We start from the raw sequence: 20,817 nt of genomic DNA, 5'->3' as shown, positions 1-20,817 counted from the left end.
TAGATTGGAGAGGGATAAGGACATCTTAAAAACAGTTGTTCTTGCATCTGTGCTGCTTTGTCTTGTAATGAGGCATTCAAAAAATACTACATAGATTGTGTATAGGGAGAAGAGCTGTTTGCATGGAACAAAAAAATAACCAGTAGTCATCTTCTCATGTATTGGATGGCTTCAAGTTTAAGGTACATGTCTTCTTGGAAGTATTTGCTTTTTTTTTTTTAAGCTGATGCAAGGCAAGGTGCTGAGCTTGAAGAATCAAAAATACAGAAGTTTCTGTCTCAGTGTTGTTACCTGGAGAGTGATCTACTGTTGATCGTGTGCTAATACTGACAAGGGAGGTCTTGGAAATCAAAAAAGAGAAGGAACAGAAGGGTGTGTTAGAGGCTCATAAAGGTTTTTCAGACAACTGTTCTTTTTTATCAATTGATGTGTCATATTTGCTTGCAAAGCAGTCCTTCCTTCATGAGAAGTTCTTCCCTGGCTGAAATTGTGAGTCACTTACAATCAGTAAAACTTCATTTATGGCCAACTGATGTGCCTCTGAAGTGCTGGAAGAGTCTGAGGGCTGACTCAGCTCCAGAGAATGCCACAGGTCCTCAGCAGTCTGTGTTAAAGGAGCAGAGATTGTTAACAGGTGTCAGAATTACGTTTTAGTGGGTCAGTTGATCAGCCTCTCACTTTCTGGCACTTAAACCAGTTTTAGGATTAGGCCTTAGATGAGTAAATGAGAGCATATATACGACAGACCCATTGCAGTTGGATCTGTGGCAGAAGAGAAGCAGCAAAGGGCTCTGATCTGTTTTATGTTACAGCAGGATCTGTCTCAACTTCTGACTTCTAAAATGTATAACTTGGTTGTTTGAAAAATTTGCCTTCTCTTGCCAAGCAGTTCAAGACATTGTACCACACAGGAGGCACAATGACCTCCTTATGATGAAATGTTTCCTTTTGCAGTCTGCTTAGGTGGGAGAACATGGTTATTGAAGGCATTGCCTCCTTGAATCCCAGAAATCCCTAATCCCCAGGGGATTCTTTGGATAATCACAACTGCACCAGTCTGCTTGAAAGAATTTGCCTGCTTCATTTGCAGTTCATGCCAGCCAGTCCTCCACAACTATCAGAAAGATACTGAAGTAAATAAAAGATGTGCTGTTGTATTTTCCTTGGGAACTTTTTTGTCTGGCTGTTCTGAAGCCACTGGAACTGTGCAGTTAGGGAAGACAGCACTTGGTTTTCTAGAAATGCTTGTAAGCCTATATTGCGTATTTTCCAAGTTTATGCAACTGAACTAAACCCTATAAATATTTATATGTTCTAAAGAATAAACTTAATAGCACCTTAAGCTGAAATAGATTGGTTTTAGCAGCTAATTCTTGCTTATTTAATATGAGGGTAATATTGACATCTAATAAAGAAGGAAGTAGTGGAAGTTGTAGTAGGATTAAGATGGTAAGAATTGTAGTTGGGTGATTAATTTTTTTGTTTAGTTTAGTCTTTTAAAATACCCTTCTTAATTTCTGTCATCTAATATATACTAAGATTGGAAATGTCTGATCTGTGCTGTTTGTTAAAAAGCAGGGCTTTAGTAGAAGAAAAAAAAACCTTGGCACCTGGTACTGTGAAAGTCTTCCAATAAGAGGAAATGCCTGAATTGCAAAATGGGAGCACAGTTGAACCTGTAAATGCAGAATTCTGACTTGCAGTTGTATTTTCCCATGACTTGGATGCAGCACTTGGCATTCTGTCCTTTCCCTTAGGATGTCAGACTATAGTCAGAAATTTTACATTAGGCCAAGCAGAATTTTTTAGGGGGCACACAAAGACTGATGTATTCATGGGCAACAGAAAAGGGACATTTCTGGACTCTGCTTTAAAGGAGAGCTGTGGTTGTGTGGATCAGGAGCAGGCACTGAGTCTCTGGGGTGTGTTTGCATTTGTGTGGCTCTTGAAGCCAATCAGGGCTGTGCCCTCACAAGGGTTTGAGCTCCTGGAGGCTCCCGGGTGGTCTGGGAACAATCTTAAGGCAAATGCCACTCTTCTTTTTGACATTTTACCAGTCTGAGGAATGCAGTGGGTGTCTGTGGGGAGTAATCCAGCTGGCACAGTGCTGGATCAGGACACGATTCAGAGTCTGCTTGTGCTAAGTACTGAGGCACTTCTGCATTGTGAAATGCAGGGAATAATAACATCAGTAAATATTTCTGTAATATTTCTCATAAACAGTGGGGGTTTTAAGATCTATTTAAATAGACTTAATGAATTGGAGGCTCTCCCTCATCCCACAGAAATCAAAGCCTTTGTGGGAATGTGCCTCCTATTGTCAATACAAGCAATATTCAGGTCTCATTTTGGTATGGTGATACTGAATTTCAGAATTGCAGGCATGCTGCATGTAGGCAAATTCACCTCATAGTTTTGGGGCAAGATTGGTGTTTCCTGGTTCATATTTCTGACAGTCTGCCTGTTATTGCTATATTTTGTGGTCACTGCTGCATTGGATTGTATGGACTGGCACTTAAGCAGAGTGGCATGTGATGGGTTGTCAGGAATTTTCCCTGTTTTCCTGAAGTGGCTACAGTGGAATAGATATTTGGCAGAACAGGTGAAGAGAAATGTTAACTTTACTTGCTGTGGTTCAGAGGAGCCAAAGAGGCTCCATGTAATGCCCATGGAATATAAGCCCTACAGTAGTGGGTTGGACTAGACAAAAATTTCCTGATGGTTCTCCCTGCTAAAAAGAGTAATTTTTGCCTGTTTTGATTAGAGGATGACCAGATACTATCAATGCACACAGTTATGCCATCTCTCCATGAGCTGTAACTGTGCTGGTTTGTGTCATGTATCAAACACACCAACCCTATACCTAAAATACCACTAAAAATACATGTATATTTTTTTAAATAAGACCTAGAAAATCACTCAGTTTGCCTGGTTTGGATGCATTAATTGATCTTTATCTTAAACTTCATCAGCACAGTTTAAAAATGTACTTTTTAACTGACAGCTTATATAACAATTGTAGTAATTCTAGGACATGGAGTTTTTAGGAATGTCAAGTACTGCAAGACGTGGGAATGAACTTCCAGAACTGGCAGTGCTGCACAGAGCACATGTCACTGATTTGGATCTTTACTGAAGCTTGTAGTAGTCAGTGGTTGAAAAAGGCATTGCCAAACCTCACGTGACCACCTCAGCATCAGCCTTAGATCCCAGTTGTTGCTGAGGCTTGATGAAGAGTGGGATGAAAATAAGCAGCTGAGAGGGGACTGGAAGAACAATAAAAATGAATTTCCCAGTAGCAGGCTGTAGTAGAATCTACTGCTTGACAGGTTGGCTGGCTGGAATATGATTTGGGTCTGTTCATCTGTCACCAAAAGATCATTTTCAGGATATTTGTTTGAATTTTGAAATCAGTTGTGGATATTTTGATGCTCAGAGTGGCCACCTACCAGTCTTGGGTGGTCTTTGGTGTGTTTGTCTTGGGGGATGTTGTGGAAGGTGCAGATGTGGTAACAGGAGTTTCTCCCATATCTGTAGGAGAGGTTAAAATACAAAAAGGGGTGATGTGCCTTTTAGTTTTTAACAAGATGTTTCTCCTAAATTAATGTAATAATAAAAAATTAAGGATATCATAAGATAGCAAAGAACCTGCTTGTCTATCAAATTTTTTCTTTCCCCAGATTTTTGGGTTTGCCAAAGCTGTGATATAACTTGCTTTAACAGGGCAGGTTATGAGAAATTTGATTTATCTGTTTACACATGCAAATCTACACACACAAAAAAACCTGTCAGTTTGGAGTATTTGGTTGGAATGATCATTGCAGCAGCCATGAGGAATTGCCTAATCAGTGGCAAAAATGTGTTTGCATGGAAATAAAGTTCTACATTTGTCACTTGTGACTCCCACAGAGCAAGAACTAAAATTGGACAGACAAAATTCATCTGAGGAGAATACATGGGCAGGTACTGAATGAGACAGTAGTGCTGGAGTGGAACAGGAGTGTCTTCCCTAGGAGACAGACACATCCAGCAGAAAACTGAAAAACACTCTCCTGTATGGTTTTCCTTCTGCCCTGACCTGTTAGGATTTTGGAATGAGTGGGTAGATAATGTATGACTGAAATTCACAACTGAATTGTTTTGGAACTTCTCTGCTTCAGACCACTGTTGAATAATCTGTTATCTGTGGAGGTTTATGGAGCACAGCTGATAACTTTGTAGAGGAATGTCTTGCACTGGTAATCCATTGTCCCCCCTGCATTTCCTCAGAAAGCTTTATAATCTCAGCATTCAAAATGATACTTTTTGGCTGAGCTAAGAATGCTTTTCTAAATCCTGGATTAACCATCAAGCCAGTTGTTAGTGTGCTTCTCTGCTAGCAGCTACTTCAATTTGTTTTGTTGGAGTCTTTTTAATTTTGGTAGGGGATTTTTGCTTGTTTGGGATGAGGGGTTTGTTTGAGGGGGAGAGAAGTGTTGTGTTTTTTTCCTTTTTAAATTTTTGTTTCAAGTCCTGAGTGGAAGTGATTGTCCTGACTGGGTCTGACTTTTCCTGTTCATCAGCTTTTGAGTCTTGGTGAGCAAATGAAGTCAAGGATGGAGCTGGGTCTCAATCTCTGGGCTCCCAGCCTCCACTCAGCTGCTGGCTCTCCAGAGCTGGGAAGGAGGTTGAGCTGCAGAAAATAGGGATAGGGCTTTCTCATTTGTCATCTGTGCTCTTCTCTGCTTGAGCTGCTGCAACAAGGGCTGCTTCTCAGGAGTGAGATTCTATTTACTGCTCCAGTAAAGATGGCTTTAGGGACACTCTTCTGTTTCCTCAGTTCAGCACTGCACTGTTCTCTTGTGGACCACATACCTAAAATAGAATATATTTGAAGGAATTTCTAAATTTAGGAAGTCTTTTATTGGAACAGATCCTGTTATCAGCTCCCCATCTTACTGATAGTGTATTCTGATAATTGCAGTTAAGGAATACATTCAGCATGATTGGTCCTGATATGAAGCATGGTACAGAAATCACAGATTGCCAGGGACTCTAGAAGACATTAGGGTCATTTGTTGTTCCTCCCATCTTGCTTTAGAAGGTACAGACAGTGTATTTAATTTTTCTTTAATTCAGTTTTAATAGAGTATCCTGAGTGAGACTCTCAGGCTCCATTACTAACAGAGATGGTGAGCTGAAGAGAAAAATTTATGCTTTGTGCCATTTGTACTGTTTGGAAAAAATAAAACATGTAGTCCGAAAACCTTTTAATAGATCCTATTTCTGTGATCTAGTAATTTGTTTTTTGAGATAAAAGGGAAGATAAAATAATCAAATTAATGTCTGTACTGTGAAGAAATGACTTTCTCTCTGGTCAAATGCAATGCTTGTGTATCTGTTACTGCTGGTGTTTCACTGGTTTCACTTCATGGGTTCACTTCTGAGCTGGCTTTTGATCTCTTACATTTTCCAGCTGGTGTGGGTAATAGAAATGGTCTGAGAGATGAGGTAAGTGTAAATATGTTTTAGTCTCCTGCTTAAAATAATTAAAGATTGGCAAGTTTCTTGCTATGCAGTTGATCGTCCTCTGTTTGGCCTCTAACTACAGGTGAGCTGTTCAGTGAGATGCCTTGTTCTGGAATGGCTCCCTCACAGTCCAGAATGAACTGTGTGTTGTTTCTCTGCCCTCAGGAGTTGTGGAAGGTGATTTAGCTGCCGTGGAAGCCTACAAGTCATCCGGAGGGGACATTGCCCGGCAGCTGACGGCGGACGAGGTGCGGTTGCTGAACCGCCCGTCTGCCTTCGACGTGGGCTACACCCTGGTGCACCTGGCCATCCGCTTCCAGAGGCAGGACATGCTGGCCATCCTCCTCACTGAGGTGAGCTCCCCTGGCCCTTGCAGGGGTGGAAGAGCACTTCGTGTAACTGCACCACTGTGTGCAGCCTGTGGCGTGCAGCTTTGATTTCTGGTGGTGGTAGAATATACGCGAGCCGCTGCCTCGTGCCTTGGAGTTCTCCTCGAGAAGTGAGTTTGCTTTAAGAGACTCTGTTGTGATGGTCCTGAGAATGCTCAGTTTTCTCATTAATGAACAGTCTTGGCACATGTTGTGACCTTACTGGCAGTGGAAGTGAGCTATTGTGAGGCTTCCGGTACTCTGGGTGGGGGAGAGGAAATGCTCTCAAAGCAAAGCACTGACATCAATGACAGTGTAGTTTGTTCTGAGTTTGTTAATGAGTAAGTCTACCTGGGCTGGCTTTCCTGGCTTTTGTGGGAGCCTCTCTTCCAGAGAGAGGCAAATTTCTTGCTTTGCAAAATTGCTATATTTTTTACTATTCCTTGCCCATTTCATAGACTGACTGATTCCTCTGTTTTGCTCTTCCACATTCCGTTTCCTTATGTCACCTCACTTCTGGTGACCTCTGCTGTTCTCCATCTTCGCACTGTAAATAATTCTGGTGTTACCCTTTTTTTGTCTGTTTTCTTCAACTCAGACTTTTGATTCCTCACCTGATCAGGGCCAGATTTTTATTCTGCCTCCTTGCCTGATGATCGGTGCAATTCTGAAAGCTGCTGTTGCAAAGCACATAAAGATGATGGAATGCTCAGTGTTGAATAATTAAAAAGAGTAGATGAAGCAAGACAAATGTAGTTAAAGCCTTGAGTATATATTTATATAGGACTAATATCAGTAGCTTTGTGCTGCTTACATAACTGTGTGGATAGAGTTACATGTTTAAAAACAAGTTAATTTACTGAAATACTGTCTTAGAGATTTTTGTTTGGTTTTGTTTCAGTGCCTAGGAATACTGGCTCATCTTGCTATTTCTGGAAATGCTTAGTAGTCTTTGAGCCCCAGTGATAATTTCCTTTTCTATTATATGAATGAGTAAAATTGTGGGTCTTAAAGGTGTTTTTTAAAATATGCATCTGGTGTCATCCCTGTGCCACTTGTCCTTCATCATTGAATGGGTTTCTGCTGCCAGTGATGACTAGAACTGGAGAACTATCTTAGCTTAATAGTTTTTGGGAAGATTAGAGGAAACTCTCTTGCGCTGTGGTAATAAAGTTTTGTTAAATCTAGGCTTGACTCATGCATGAGATTTGAGATTGCTGTTATTATGAGCTCTTACCTATTTTTTTCCTCTTTTTCAGCTGGGAGCTATCACCTGTTAATTTCACTTCTTCAGTTTAAAGATGTTTTTTAACCAGATCTATGTCATCAGTTCCATGACACATTACACATTTCATTAAGAATCACTAAACTTTTGACCTTTCAGGATGCCAGTGTTTGCAGTTCTCTTGCATTCCTTGCTAACCAAATACTCTCTGCTGGTCGTCATGCCTCCCAAATCTTTATATTTGATGGGATAATCCTGAGTGCAGTAACTGTGTTGTGTTACAGGTGTCCCAACATGCAGCCAAGTGCATTCCTGCCATGGTGTGTCCAGAGGTGACGGAACAAATCCGCCGTGAAATTGCTGCATCTCTTCATCAGCGAAAGGGAGACTTTGCTTGCTATTTTCTGACTGACCTTGTGACGTTTACGTTACCTGCAGGTAGCTACAGAGTCCTTCTTCCTGCTGCAAGGTTTTATTGCTTGGTCACTAGTTGAAAATTATGTATTTTGATTTTCTGGTGGTGATGTGTGTGTGAAGTTTTATTCGTTAGGAGTCTTATTCATTAATTTATTAAGAGTTTTATTTATTAAGACCTATTTTATTAGGCCAGATTTAGTAGTTGAATTTGATTACTCCGTATTTGCACATTTCAATCCATACATTGTTCCTGTGAACTGAGCATCTGTTGTCCTACTTAGACATGAAGAAAAGTGGTGTGTTCTAAGGAAAGGCTGTATTTAAAGTGAAGATTGGAGCCCAGAAATTTCTGGTCCATGATATGACTTTTCACATGGCTGTTTTATCTTTCAGTCCTTTCTGTTGAGACCCAGAGCTGTTCTTTTTACCTTAGTTGTAACAACAGCACTTTTTGAATACTTCTGAGATGTGCTCCAGGATCAAGAGAATGTTTATCTATTAACAAGGAGCTATTAGAAGACTTGTAATCTTCAAAAGCTGTTTCCTTTAATAGAAATGCTACCACTAGTAAGAAAATGTGCAGCTGCAAACTGTGCCAATCAGCAGATCTGTTTGTCTTTTATAAAAAACATTGCAAGAATTCCATTTGGAACCCCTTTGGTTGAGTGTTACCTCATCTCCTCTTCAGAAGGTCTAGATGTTAACCACTTGTGCACCTGATTGAGTTGCTGTATTCAGTTGTACTCTGTGGGTCATGTCTGAGAGGCACGTGGGGTGGGTGTTTGGGGTGTCTGGGAGACTAAAATTCCATTGCTTTTTAGGGGAGGGAGGGGAAAGGGGCAATAGAAGGATTTCATAGCACATGTAAGAAATGTTCTCTCCAGAGCTTAAGAATTTGTATAGTATTTTCCAGAGAGACATCTTAAAGCACTGTGCAGCTTTTTGACCCATGTAATAGCTATTAAGTAATTAAAAAATAAAACTGTTCAAAAGCTTTTGTGCATCAAGGCTTTCCACTTTCCTCACACTTTGCCAACTGTACATCTTCTGCAGTTTGGCTCCAGAGAGCATTTCTAAGGATAGAAGTATAAATCACACAATCCTGGTCAGATACTTTCTAAACAATGTAGTTTGGGAACCAGTTTCCAGTCGACCTTTCAAATAAACAGATTGGATCCTCCTGAAAAGCCAATGCTTGGATGTTAGAGAGCAAAGCTTTTACATTGATTGCTGGTCACTGCAAGCAGTTTTACCTTAAAAAGCCTCACAATCAATCATAGAAAAATAAAAAGACCACCCCACATCGCCCTGCCTGCACCAGGCATTAATGTGCTTCCGTAGCAACTCATGTGCCTAAATGTGGAGTTAAAAGCCCTGGGGTATTGGACATCTGAGCAGGACTGGCAGCTACCACACTGCAATTAAGAGAGATCTTTGCGTCCTTGAAATATCACTTAGGCCTCAGTCCTTATCCCCTAGAGTGCCTGAAGGGGTGCTGGATGTTCCTGTTCCTATTTTATTTACTGCCTTAGCTTTCACATGTTTAAGTTTCATGATTATACTGAAACCAGCAAAGTTTCTCTGGTTGCTGCTCTGCCTGGCAACCCTTTACTGCTTATCCTCTGTTGGAATGAAGGCCAGGAGCAAATATTTACTGTGTGGCACATGCTGGGTTTTAGAATGTGTGACAGTGTTTGTTGTTTTAAATGATACTGCAGTCACAAAAGAGTTCTGCCCCTTATACAGTTTTCCACCTTTTTTTTTTTTCCTTCTTTTTTATGAGGTAGTTGCAAATTCTGTCTGTAGTGCTCTTGGAGCAGTTGTCACTGGTGGCATTTTCCATGACATAGCTCAATAGTTTTCCCATTTCTTGTTTTTTAACTTGCTGCAAACCATTGGGGTTCTCAAAACTATTTCACTGAAGCCTGAATGAGGTAACAAAGGAAGAGGATGTTCTGGAGAAGAGCACATGTCTTGGCAAACTGTAGCTGTCCATTGGGATATACTGCGGAGAAGGAGCCATTCCAGTTGGGTGGAAAGTCATTACTTAGGATTGAAGCTGTGCTAAAACACAATAGGGTTGGAAGTAAAAATACTCTGGTTTTAGATTTCTCACCTCAAAGTGATTCTCCATTCTCTCCTTCAGAGAAATCCAGTCTTAGCCTATGCATGCTGTGATGATCCTTTCTGTATCAAAGGTGTGAGAGTGAGACTGAGATGCAAACCTGCCTCAGCAGCTCTGCAGAGCCTTGGGTCACACTTGACAGCAGCTTTCCAGAGGAGGTGTTAGGGCTGATAGGGCAAAAGCTGTTCTGTGAGTTCTCCTGAGCAGCAGCTGGTGATGCTTCTTTTACAGTAACATTAAGTGACTCTTATTTGCTTTCTGTTTTTCCAGATATTGAAGATTTACCGCCCACAGTCCAGGAAAAATTATTTGATGAAGTACTTGACAGAGATGTTCAGAAAGGTAAATGCACTGAGAACAGCTGGCATCACTCCTGGCTTTTCATTAGAAAGTGTGTCTCTTATTAAAAATGAACTCCATTTGTCTGTGTATATGTGGCTCTGTTCATGAACATGTTTTAAATAGAGGTTGGATGCTTTAAACTTGATCTTCACCCTGGAATTCATAATGTTACAGAATGGTTTGGGCTGGAAGGGACCTTGAAATCCTTCTAGACCAGGTTGCTCCAAAACAGCAACTTTCAGAATAGGGCCTTTCAGAGAAGCCACAGCTTCTCTGGGAACCCTGTGCCGGGGCTCACCACTGTCACAATGGGGAACAATTTCTTCCCAACATCCCATCTAACCCTGCTCTGTGGCAGTGGGATGCCATTCCCCCTTGTCCTGTCACTGCATGCCCATGTAAAATTATTTTAATATTTTCAGTCTCTTTATGAGGTTGAGAGAGAATGGAATCTGTAGAAATCAGTTTTGAGTCACAGGTTTTTTAAGGAAAACTGAGAAAAATATTTGCATTTTGGTAACAGTCCTCAAATTATGTGGTGTTGTGGTTTGGTTTTGGCTTATTTTATTGACAGTAGAAGAAATGTCCTCAGCTAGTGTAGTTGACCTCTTCACCGTGTGAAGGAAAGCCGAGTTTTATTCAGCAAAAGGGTAAAGTATCGTGAAGATGCCATTATTGTGCTGTGTGAATTCTCTGAGATGAATAAGCACATTTAAGAGCTGGCTGTGCCTTTGCAGAGCTGGAAGAGGAGTCTCCCATCATTAACTGGTCCCTGGAGCTGGGGACACGCCTGGACAGCAGGCTGTACGCACTTTGGAACCGCACTGCCGGGGACTGCCTGCTCGACTCCGTGCTCCAGGCAACCTGGGGCATCTACGACAAGGACTCCGTGCTGCGCAAGGCTCTGCACGACAGTTTACACGACTGCTCCCACTGGTGAGTCAGGGCAGCAAAACCCCACAGCCACCCCTCCCCAGTTCCCTGGGGACTGTGCTTCTCAAAGCTGTCGGGTCACCGTGGTCCCAGCTGGGATCTTTGTCTCACATTTTAAATGTGAGCACTGGAAACTTGGACGCCCTGAACTCAGGGGTGGCGTGTGATGCTCAGCAAATGGCATTTCAAACACTAAAATGCTTATACTTGTCAAGCGTGCACTGACTACAGTTACTGCAGCTGGAATTCGTGTCCTTGCAATGTAAATCATGCACGTGCCGTGCCTTGCTGCTTGGTGGGAGCTGTGCAGAAGATTGTTAGTAAAAGATAGACTTTTGTTCTTTATCAACTTTTCAGTATTTTCATTCCATCTGCTTAGTTACGCCTTTACTCAGGATTGCTCTTTTTTTATCCCTGTTTTGTCTGCTAAAATATTGGCAGTAAAGCAGAGAGTGTTGACATTTAACTGGTTCTGTCATTTGGCCATAAAATTGATTTATTGTTCTGTAAAACAACTTTTGTTTTGCAAAAGTTTGCTTTACACTGACAACCTTCTTCTTTAGGTGGATACTGTGGTTTCCTTCTGCTAGAGGGACAGTCTTAGTTGGACCCCCAGTGGTGTCCAACAGCTCTCCAGGGTGCCCTGGACTAAGGGATGAGCTGAAAAAGACTGATAATCCAAGTCACAGATGATCATTTCTTTAATGTTCTTGTAGTCAAGGACAGGATAAACACTGTCAGCACATACTGCAGAAAGAGCCTGTCCTCTTGCTATACAGGAGGTCAACAACAAAGGTTCATTTAGGAGTACCTGTAAGTAAATTTTGTGCTGCTGGGGGTAGGACTCCCCAAATTAGCATCCAGAGCTGGATTCCAGAAAGTGGTGCTTCAGTTGCAGTTTTCCCAGGAACCAGTGTCTGAAAGGATCTGCCACTGCTTTGGAGCTGTTCAGCATGGAGTGTGCATCTTGTCCATGCAGGAATTTCCTTGGCATCAGCTAGGGAGCTCTCATAAGGCCAGAACAGAAATGTAGGATATATTAGATTTTGTTCTTTATGGGAACAGAGCCAAACACATGCTGCAAGCTACTGAGCTTTGGATCAAATCTCTCAAAATGTTGGTTTTAACTGTGGTTGACTTACTGCTGTATCTTAACATAACTCTCATTTAGAGGCTACTAAGTCTTGTTAAGCTTTTTAGTTTATGTCTAGACAGAATTTTCATTTTACTCTGAATTTACCTAATCTTTATCCTTATTAGAAGCATAATTTTTAACTGATTGATGTGTTCCTTCAAGGGAACGAGTCTTCAGACAAGAAAGAACAAATTATGTTCCTTGTTAGGAACAAGTCTTTAGAATAAATCTTCTAGCCAGATTTTGTAGTAAATTGATCATTCTCTACATCCTATAGGTCCTGTATAGATTCCATTTGACAAGATGCATTTAATTTTGTGGGCTAGGGCATGTGGCTAATAGGAAGTGATGTCGTCACTGGAACAGGCTCTTAAATGCAATCCCTGCTTAAACTTTTATCTAGTGGAATTATTCTTCAGAGCCTCCACAAAGACACTTAAAAATGGGTATTTTTATAGTCAGACAGAAAACACTCATGTAACTCATTTGACCTCCTTTTGTTATGTTTGTTTAGATGCTGAACAAAGAAAAATCTATTTACCAGAGACAGTCTTATGTCTGGTACTTGTAAAAAGCTCCATAGTGAAGCTCCCAGAGGCTCTGGCCTGTGGAGTCTTTTCCTCTCACCTTTCAATAACTCCACTTTTTAGTTTACACAAAAGTGTGTTCTGATGTGTCCCTTTTTGTATTCCACCATTAGCTTTTGCTGGAGAATAGGCACATGCCCTAAGTTGACTTTCACAATTTTCTTCTTTAATGGATGCATTCTGTTCTCTTGTATTAACCTGAAAAGTTTGCTTTGAGTGAGATCAAAATCTTGTATATGGCTGATTAACTCAGGGAAAAAACATTTTTAGGAGAAACTTTCACAGTTCAGCTTTTAGGGAGTAGTTTGGCGTTTTCCTTTTTTAATATTTTTTCCCCTTGAATTTTCTGGGCTTTCTCTCTCACCCTGGTGATGTGGGAGTTTTTTTGTTGTTGTTTTGCTTTGTTTTTTCTTCACCCAGAATCTGACTAAATTTTTCAGGAGACCCAGGAATTAATTCATTTAACACAAAGTGCTGATAGAGATTCATGAGAAGAAACAGGCAAAATATTTATCAGCAACAAAGGTGGAGGTGTTGGTGTGTTTGGATAAAAACTGGAGTGTAGAATCAGAAGATTCTCTGTAAATATTACTCTGTTAGCACAGACCTGTCCAAATTACCTTAATAATAGAAATTTTAAGCCATGCAAAGGTTTTAGCTGGACACTGGAAGCCCAGCCTGGCTGGTGGCTGCTGTCCTAGAAACCAAGATTCTAGGATGATTGCAACTTCACTGATAGCATAGGAAAGATCTTATCCACACACACTCACTGCCTGCTAATATTCTCAGGTTTTATTTAAATGAGTTCATTTCACTGAGGTTTTCAATATGCTGAAACTTCAGAATGGTTTCTTTGTCTTCACAGGAAAGGACATTGTTTAAAAGTTTGCTTAGCACTGTTCCCTAAATCCCAGTTCCTAATATGAAGTTGTGGCTTTTCCTTAGTGTGGTGATTGGACAGAGTTTAAAATATTATAAAGCAAACATCTTCCTTTTAATGTGTCATTTTTCTTGGTAAATGGTTGAATAAAATATAATGACTGAACTAAATCCCACTTTGTATATTTGATTCTTATCCACACTGCTTTACAGTTCCATGTAATGTGGAATTACCACCCCTTTGCTCCAAAATCTGGTATAAAACAGATTCTGCCTCTTAACCATGGGCTGTTGGAAATTGATGTGCAAGTACTTTGAAGTTAATTAACTCATGATGTGGTTAAAAATAGAAAATACCTATATTTTTTCTGTAAGAAGAGTGAGCAAATGCTGCTGTATGAAATGGAATGTCTTACTTATGTTCCCTGTATATCAACACTTAAATAAGGCTGAATAAGACTTAAAAAAACCCCAAAACCTCTTACAAGAAGTATCAAACTAGGCAGGAACCTGGTAGGAACTTGGATCATATTTGCTGTAGACATTGGTGGTTTTTTTTTTTTAAGTTGTTCTTAAATGAGGAATAATAAATGGAGTCCCCTGAAGATAAAAAGCAAAACAAAATCCACTTTTCCTGCTACTTGCTCTCTTTCTTCCCCCTTCTTGAGATTACAAGGGTTAAATATTGCTGTCAGGATTATGGTGGTTGAGTAAATATTTTTGCCTTTACCATTTTTTTTATTCTCTCTCAACGTTTTAGGTTCTACACACGCTGGAAAGAGTGGGAATCGTGGTATTCCCAAAGCTTTGGTTTACATTTTTCCTTGCGAGAGGAACAGTGGCAGGAAGATTGGGCATTCATTCTCTCTCTTGCAAGCCAGGTAAGAAAACTCCTTTGTCAAAGGGCTTTTGGAAAAGATATTTTAATTTCTGGAAAGAAGTATCAGAACTAGAAGAGTTTTTCAGGAATAAGGATATTCCTGTATGAAGGAAAAGCATTTCTCTTAAGCCAATGATCTTAAAATCTTACTGGGGAAACTCTTCTGCCAATGTAGAAAGTTTCATTTGAAATTACAATTTTTGAGCTTCCTATTAAGCAGTGCAACACAAGAGAAGAATTGTGGTATTAGAGTGAAGTCTGTAGAACCAACTAATAGTTTAATATCCACCTCCTGCAGCACTTTTACCTCCCAAAACACACCTCCAAATCTGTCAGCTTACACTGCTCAAACTCCAGCAAGCTGAGATTTTATAACCCCTCTCCAAAATGAGATTTATATTCCTATAAGCTTCCAGCTATGGGAATATTTTTAGCTCCTCTTTTAAAGTATAAACATGACTTTGGTGCTGTTTTTTTGAGATTTGTTTTGGATGTGCCCTTTTCCTCTCATCAAAAGGTATTTGCCTTAAAGTGCCCTCAGATGAAGGAATTATTTTTAGGCCTTGCGTTATGTGGAGTTTCACTTTTAAGTGGGGGATGAAATCCATTACAATGAATCTGGGCAATAGGACAGACAATTATTACTGACAGCTGACAAGCTGAAATGTTTTTCCTTATTTCCAGTAATTTTCCAGTCTTCTGTTTTTCCTGCCAAAGCTTTATCACTCCTAAAAGCATTTTCTCTCAGTTTGAAGACTGTTTTTCAAATTTCAATGTAGATGATGGTAAGTTCTGTTCAAGTGATGTCTTTCTTTATGTTTGGTTCAGCCTGGAGCGAGTTTGGAGCAGACACACATTTTTGTACTTGCACATATTCTTAGAAGACCAATTATAGTTTATGGAGTAAAATATTACAAGAGTTTTCGGGGAGAAACGTTAGGATATACCCGCTTCCAAGGTAAGCCTTGTCATTTTAAAATTCACTTTTAAACAAGATGGGGCTGTAAATCAGTAGTGACAGGAAGTGACTGTCTGGAAAAGGATGGAATATTATTGTAGGTAAATTTTCATTTGCTATTAAAAAGAAAAAATAATCCTCCCCAGACTTGCAGATTTTCATTTTATAGTGGGCATGGTGCCTATAAAAGTGAATTCCATGATACTTTAAAAGAAGTTTTAAAAATGTACCTATGTTTCAGTGATTCACACTTTACAGCAAGTGTGGTATGAATACTGACTTATTTCTCCTTAGTACTATAATTTTGCACATCTTGATCAGGTTCTTTCTGACTTCTTTCTCCTCCTTGTCTTCAGAACAGCCTGACTGTCCTTAATATAAATATGAAGATGACTCAGTCCAGTTTTGCTTAGACTTAACATCTGTAGATTTCTAAAGATGCATTTTCTGCTTTGCAAGCCAAATCTGTGTTTGGGCAACTTTCCCCTCTGTGACATGCTAATACTTCATTATTCAAATAATAAAACATGAGAGGGGATTGGGAGCATCTGCACAAACTGAGCTGTAAACAGAACCCATGGGGAAGGAACTGTGTGTGTTCCGGGGAGCTGGGACATCTGTTTTGCCCACAGTTAGTACTCCTGACCTCAAGTACATCTGCTTGATGATGACCCACTCTTTATTTATGGCTTAGCTGAGGACTTCCCAAAACATCTTTGTGATTTGAAAGAAAAAAGCATGATGACCTTGGAAGGAGGCAAGCCCATGATCTATAGATAGCCCTGAGCTGTGCAGTTAAAATGTTAATTTGTAACTATTTAGAATCTTGGCTTCTAGGTTTGGGGCAGTAACAAAACTTCATGTAGGGAGATTAATTACTTTTCTGAAGAGTCTAAAAGTCTAGTAGTCATTGTAGTAAGACACTGACTCCTCTTTTGATGATGAAGGTCTGGAAAGGAAGAGTTACTTGTGTCACTTAAAGGCAACACGAAGTTCAGACTTAACTCCAAGGCTTAGTGGTTTGCGAGTGGTTTTATTTCCTAGATTGGGCATGGAGGCAGACCAGTGTTACATGGCCTAAATGTGCTGAACTTCTCTTGCTCTGTGAACCAGAAGGAAACTGGGTGTGTGGAACACCCTCTTACTGCAAGTGGCTTTCCAGCCAAACAGTTACAACTTGAGATTTCCTTGCCACAAGGCACATCCATCCATACATGGAAACAGCACTGGGAGCAGGTGAACTTGGAGTCCTGTGTCACAGTACCTGGAATTGCTCCTTTCCCTGCCCAGCCACATTTTTGTGGTTAATAATAATGTGGTTAATGTGGTTGATGTGCTAATCAAATGCCATTGGCACAGCTGAAATCCAGCTGAGTGGACTGGGAGTGGGGTGGGTTGACAGGAGGGGTCTCCTGCTCTGGGGCTTTGGGGAGTGCAGGGGTGTTCCTGTTTAACATCACAGCCATCAGAAAAGTCCCTGGAAGTGTCCAAGGGACAGGTTGCAGAGGGCTTGGAACAGCCTGGGATGGTGGAAGATTGGGCAGGGGGTGGAACTGAATGGGCTTTAAGGTCTGACCCAAACCACTCTGTAATTGTGGGTTATAATAGAAACGGGGAATTGAATTTTCTTAATGCTTGTTCAACATCAGGGTTCAGTTTGTAGCACCCTCTTAGCCACTCCTAAAATATTCTACCTGACAGGAATTTTTTTTTTCCCCGGGGATTCCTTGTTCCAGCTTGGCATCCTTGCTGTAGCTGTTGTGAACCCCATAATTGCCAGGCTCCTTGTTTCCCAGATTCCAGCTGACTGTTAATTCTTTAAATACTAAAGCTTCAGTGGTGGAAGGTCTGTTTGCCAAAGGCCTAACTATGACCTGGTCAGACCTTCCTGGTCTGGCCACATGCATTTAGTGGTACAAATATACAACTTGTAAAATTGAACAGGAAAAAAAGATGATTGACTGAAGTGGTCATCAGGTCAGGCTGGAGAAACTAAATCCTATGTGGGTGGTTTCAGGATAGGTGTTAGCCCATACTCTTTATTTTCTGTGACTTGTGTTCATGTCAGTTGTTGTTACACAACCTTCTGGCTTTATATCAGACTGACTTTTATAACTCCTAAGAGCACTAGATATTCTCTCTGGCAATGCTTGAAATTCTTTTCTTGTGGAGCTCATCACAATGTTGAGAAGGAATGGAAAGTTATAGCACAGCCTTCTGTCTTGGGGTAATGATTGGTGTGGAATTTTCACCAATAAAACAATGGTGAAAGAAGATTTCCAAACACTTGCTGAATTTCAGTGTAGAGATGGAGGCAGACATGATTTTCAGTCCTGAAAGGTCACATAGCTGTGCTCCCAGGAATTGAGGAACTGTCTTCCTTAACATTTGACTGGAGGTCATAGTCATGTAAATTTAAATTTTGACTGGATGTTTGGTTCTTTCCCTAAGTGCAAAGGCTTGAAAGATTTTGGTGAATGCTCTTTTTTTTTTTTTTTTTCCCCCCACCCCCCACCTTTCAGGTTTAACCTTGCATTAGTGTGAGACTTAATAATGGGAATAGGAGGAGGGGAAGGCTAAGAAAGTATTAAAAGGATCCGTCTTTAAACTGAGGTGTTGTAAAAACTTGTATGAATCTTAATTTTAAACAAAAGGCCAGACTTTTAGGTACCTCTTGATTGCTAATTCAAAAACAAGGGTGGGGGAGGAAAAAGGGACAGTTATTTACTGGTAGCCATCACTAATTTTTCCTGCAGTACAAAAAAAGATGAGCTCAAAACTTAAGCAGAACCTCCAAAGCCACCCCGTGCCTCAGATTCCCATTTTAGCCTTGCCCTTCCCTCTCCGTGGCTTTGGAGGAGCTGTGTTTGCAGCAGCAGCTGTACTAGGAGGGGTTGCTATGCTACATGTGCACTTGAGTTTATGTGGGGGCTATTTTTAACCTGTCACAAGGTGAGCTATGCTTTTGCTGAAGTTGTCTTGCAGCAGTACACACCAAGAATTATTTATGTTCCTGGAAGAAAGGAGTTCCAGTTTTATTTTGAGACCTCGAGCGAATTGCTGTCTTTATTGTTAAAATGGTGGGGAGAAAAAGTGCAGTTCTTCTCAGAATGTGTGACATCAGGTGTTGGTTGTAGCTGAAGAAGGTAGCATCAGTACTTCTTAAAAATGCTTTTAAAATTGATATGAATAATTGACGTGTGTTAATTGAATCTGTGAGTACTGTATATGAGCAGTCCCGTTCTCTGGGATGGGTTACATCAGTGCTGAGTAACATTTTGTGCAGTGAGTTCTTTTAATAATAAGTTTTGTGAGCAGATGGTGGAATTTTTGCTGTGGTAAAAATAGACATCTGACTGTAGCCTTTATTTCTGTGATGCAGAATCTGATTTTTTTTTTCAATTTTAGGAAGAGTTACCAAACATAAAAGGCTGCTTTTCTTATGTTGTGTTTTGTATTCATTACTACACTGTAGGCCATCAGTTTTAGGGCTGTGGTAATGTATTGGTTGTAAGTGTAATCTTTTTTGTCTGAACTTGTACAGTTGTGTTAATTAATAACAATTAGCTCTACTGAAAAGTGTGGCCTGTGTCAATGTAGACCAAACCATTTCCGTTTTAAATAGGATACGCTTCTGTTCGGCCCAAACCACAAGGTTTGTGTCAAAATCCTTCCTTGTTGAACAGCACTTCTGAGCCTTACCCTGTGCTTTCCTTCCCCACAGGTGTGTACTTGCCTTTGTTATGGGAACAGAGTTTTTGTTGGAAGAGTCCCATAGCTCTGGGCTACACGAGGGGCCATTTCTCCGCCCTGGTTGCCATGGAGAACGATGGCTATGGCAATCGAGGCGCTGGTGCTAATTTGAACACTGACGATGATGTTACTGTTACTTTTCTACCCTTGGTGGACAGCGAGAGGAAATTATTGCACATTCACTTCCTTTCTGCTCAAGAGGTAAGACAGATACCTGCTGTGTGGTGGTGACTTTGTCACAGCTGCTTGCTAAAGCTCAGCAATCTCTGTAGCCCCGAGTTTTTGGTGTCCAGGGAATTTCAGGGAATGTGCTGTTCTGGTTAATTAATACTGCTCTCCCTTCCCCATCAATCCAGGTGACTCTGAAAGGTATTTTCTCACAAATTTGATGCTTATTTACAGCTCTATAAACTTCATTGTCCATGTAAATCACAGAAACAGAATCATAGAATAGAATCACAGAATGTCCTGAGCTGGAAGGGACCCACAGGGATCATCCAGTCCAACTCCTGGCCCTGCACAGGACACCCCAACAATCCCACCCTGTGCCTGAGAACACTGAATATCAGCATACCTAGAAATGACACAAAAATAAGTGTTCTGTCACTAAAGCAAAACTGAAGTCTGCCTTTTAGGTTATTTTCCTAAGAGATGCTGCACAGATAGTGGCCCATAGTTATGCCGTTTTCCACCTTCTGTTCTAATGAAACTCAGCTCATTTTTGCATTAATAACTACAATAAAGACACAGAAGTACTCCACTGAAGGGTGTGCATGGGTGAAGGGAGGGCTGGAAAATTGAGGTGATAGCAGAAAGTGGGCATTCTGTAAATAAAGGGGAAAAATATAAACTTCAAGTCTAAAAAGGCTTCTTAAGCAAAGCCACAATATTTGTTATATTTTACAAGAGAAAAATATTTCATGTCAAGAACTTAGGCACCTAAAATGTGTTCGTAAAGCCAAGAAAGCTCTTTTAAGACTTCCCTCCTTATATATAGTGCTGACTGTAGATAAATAGTTGCTTAAAAATAACTGCAGGCTGTACTGGAAATATACATGTGAAAAATTGGGGAGAAGAGCTGGAGAGTACTTCCAGAGCCTTCAGCCTTTGGTTGAAAATGCACTGGGCATCAGTTTTCCTTTTGGGTGCCTTGGAGTGGCAGCCTAGAGCAGAGGCTGGACAAGAGGAAGAGAACCCAAAGCGATGTGCTTGGAGCAGGAATGGTGCTGTGTAGCTTTTCCCCTGCTCTTCTCGGGCAGGTTTCAGCCACAAGGTCTGCAAGCTCTGCCTCTCCAGGCAGGCAGCTCTGTTGTGATTTCATCTTCACTCACAGAGACCTTCCTCAGCCAACAGAAAGAGGTCGGGAAAACGCAGCACAGACTTGTTCCACAGGCTTCGCTTCTTCTGTGAAGGGGTCAGGCAGCAATCTGAATTCATGGGGCACTACATGTACTTTTATAGGGTTTGGAGGGGATCAAAAATGGACCAGTAAGGTACAGGATTGAAACACTGTCCAACTACATCGGGGTTCTTTGCGTCAAATAACCGATTAGGAAAAATCAATTGTAACCAAAAAGATGAGAGGGTCTATATTTTTCTAGCATGAGTCGTTTCTCAGTAAGTAGTTTTTCTTATCTCAGAGAAAATACCAAGGGGGCCTCACAGGGGTGTCTGCAGGGGGATCCGTCTCCTCTACGATGCCGGGCC

At 40.8% G+C, this 20,817-nt stretch overlaps 1 protein-coding gene across 3 annotated transcripts in view; it reads left to right on the top strand.

Annotated features, from left to right (window-relative positions):
* The window catches only part of ZRANB1 (zinc finger RANBP2-type containing 1), a 41,753-nt gene that overhangs the window by 18,205 nt on the left and 2,731 nt on the right, over positions 1–20,817 (top strand). For all 3 annotated transcript variants that reach the window (XM_062496323.1, XM_062496322.1, XM_062496321.1), the window contains 7 exons: positions 5,674–5,861; positions 7,386–7,539; positions 9,914–9,985; positions 10,723–10,921; positions 14,280–14,400; positions 15,228–15,357; positions 19,082–19,311. In XM_062496323.1, coding sequence (XP_062352307.1) covers positions 5,674–5,861; positions 7,386–7,539; positions 9,914–9,985; positions 10,723–10,921; positions 14,280–14,400; positions 15,228–15,357; positions 19,082–19,311 — 1,094 coding nt within the window. The remainder of the gene's footprint in view (positions 1–5,673; positions 5,862–7,385; positions 7,540–9,913; positions 9,986–10,722; positions 10,922–14,279; positions 14,401–15,227; positions 15,358–19,081; positions 19,312–20,817) is intronic.

This window comes from Cinclus cinclus, chromosome 7 (genome assembly GCF_963662255.1).
Source record: "Cinclus cinclus chromosome 7, bCinCin1.1, whole genome shotgun sequence".
Taxonomy (NCBI): domain Eukaryota; kingdom Metazoa; phylum Chordata; class Aves; order Passeriformes; family Cinclidae; genus Cinclus; species Cinclus cinclus.
This window is presented reverse-complemented; position numbering and strand designations above follow the sequence as displayed.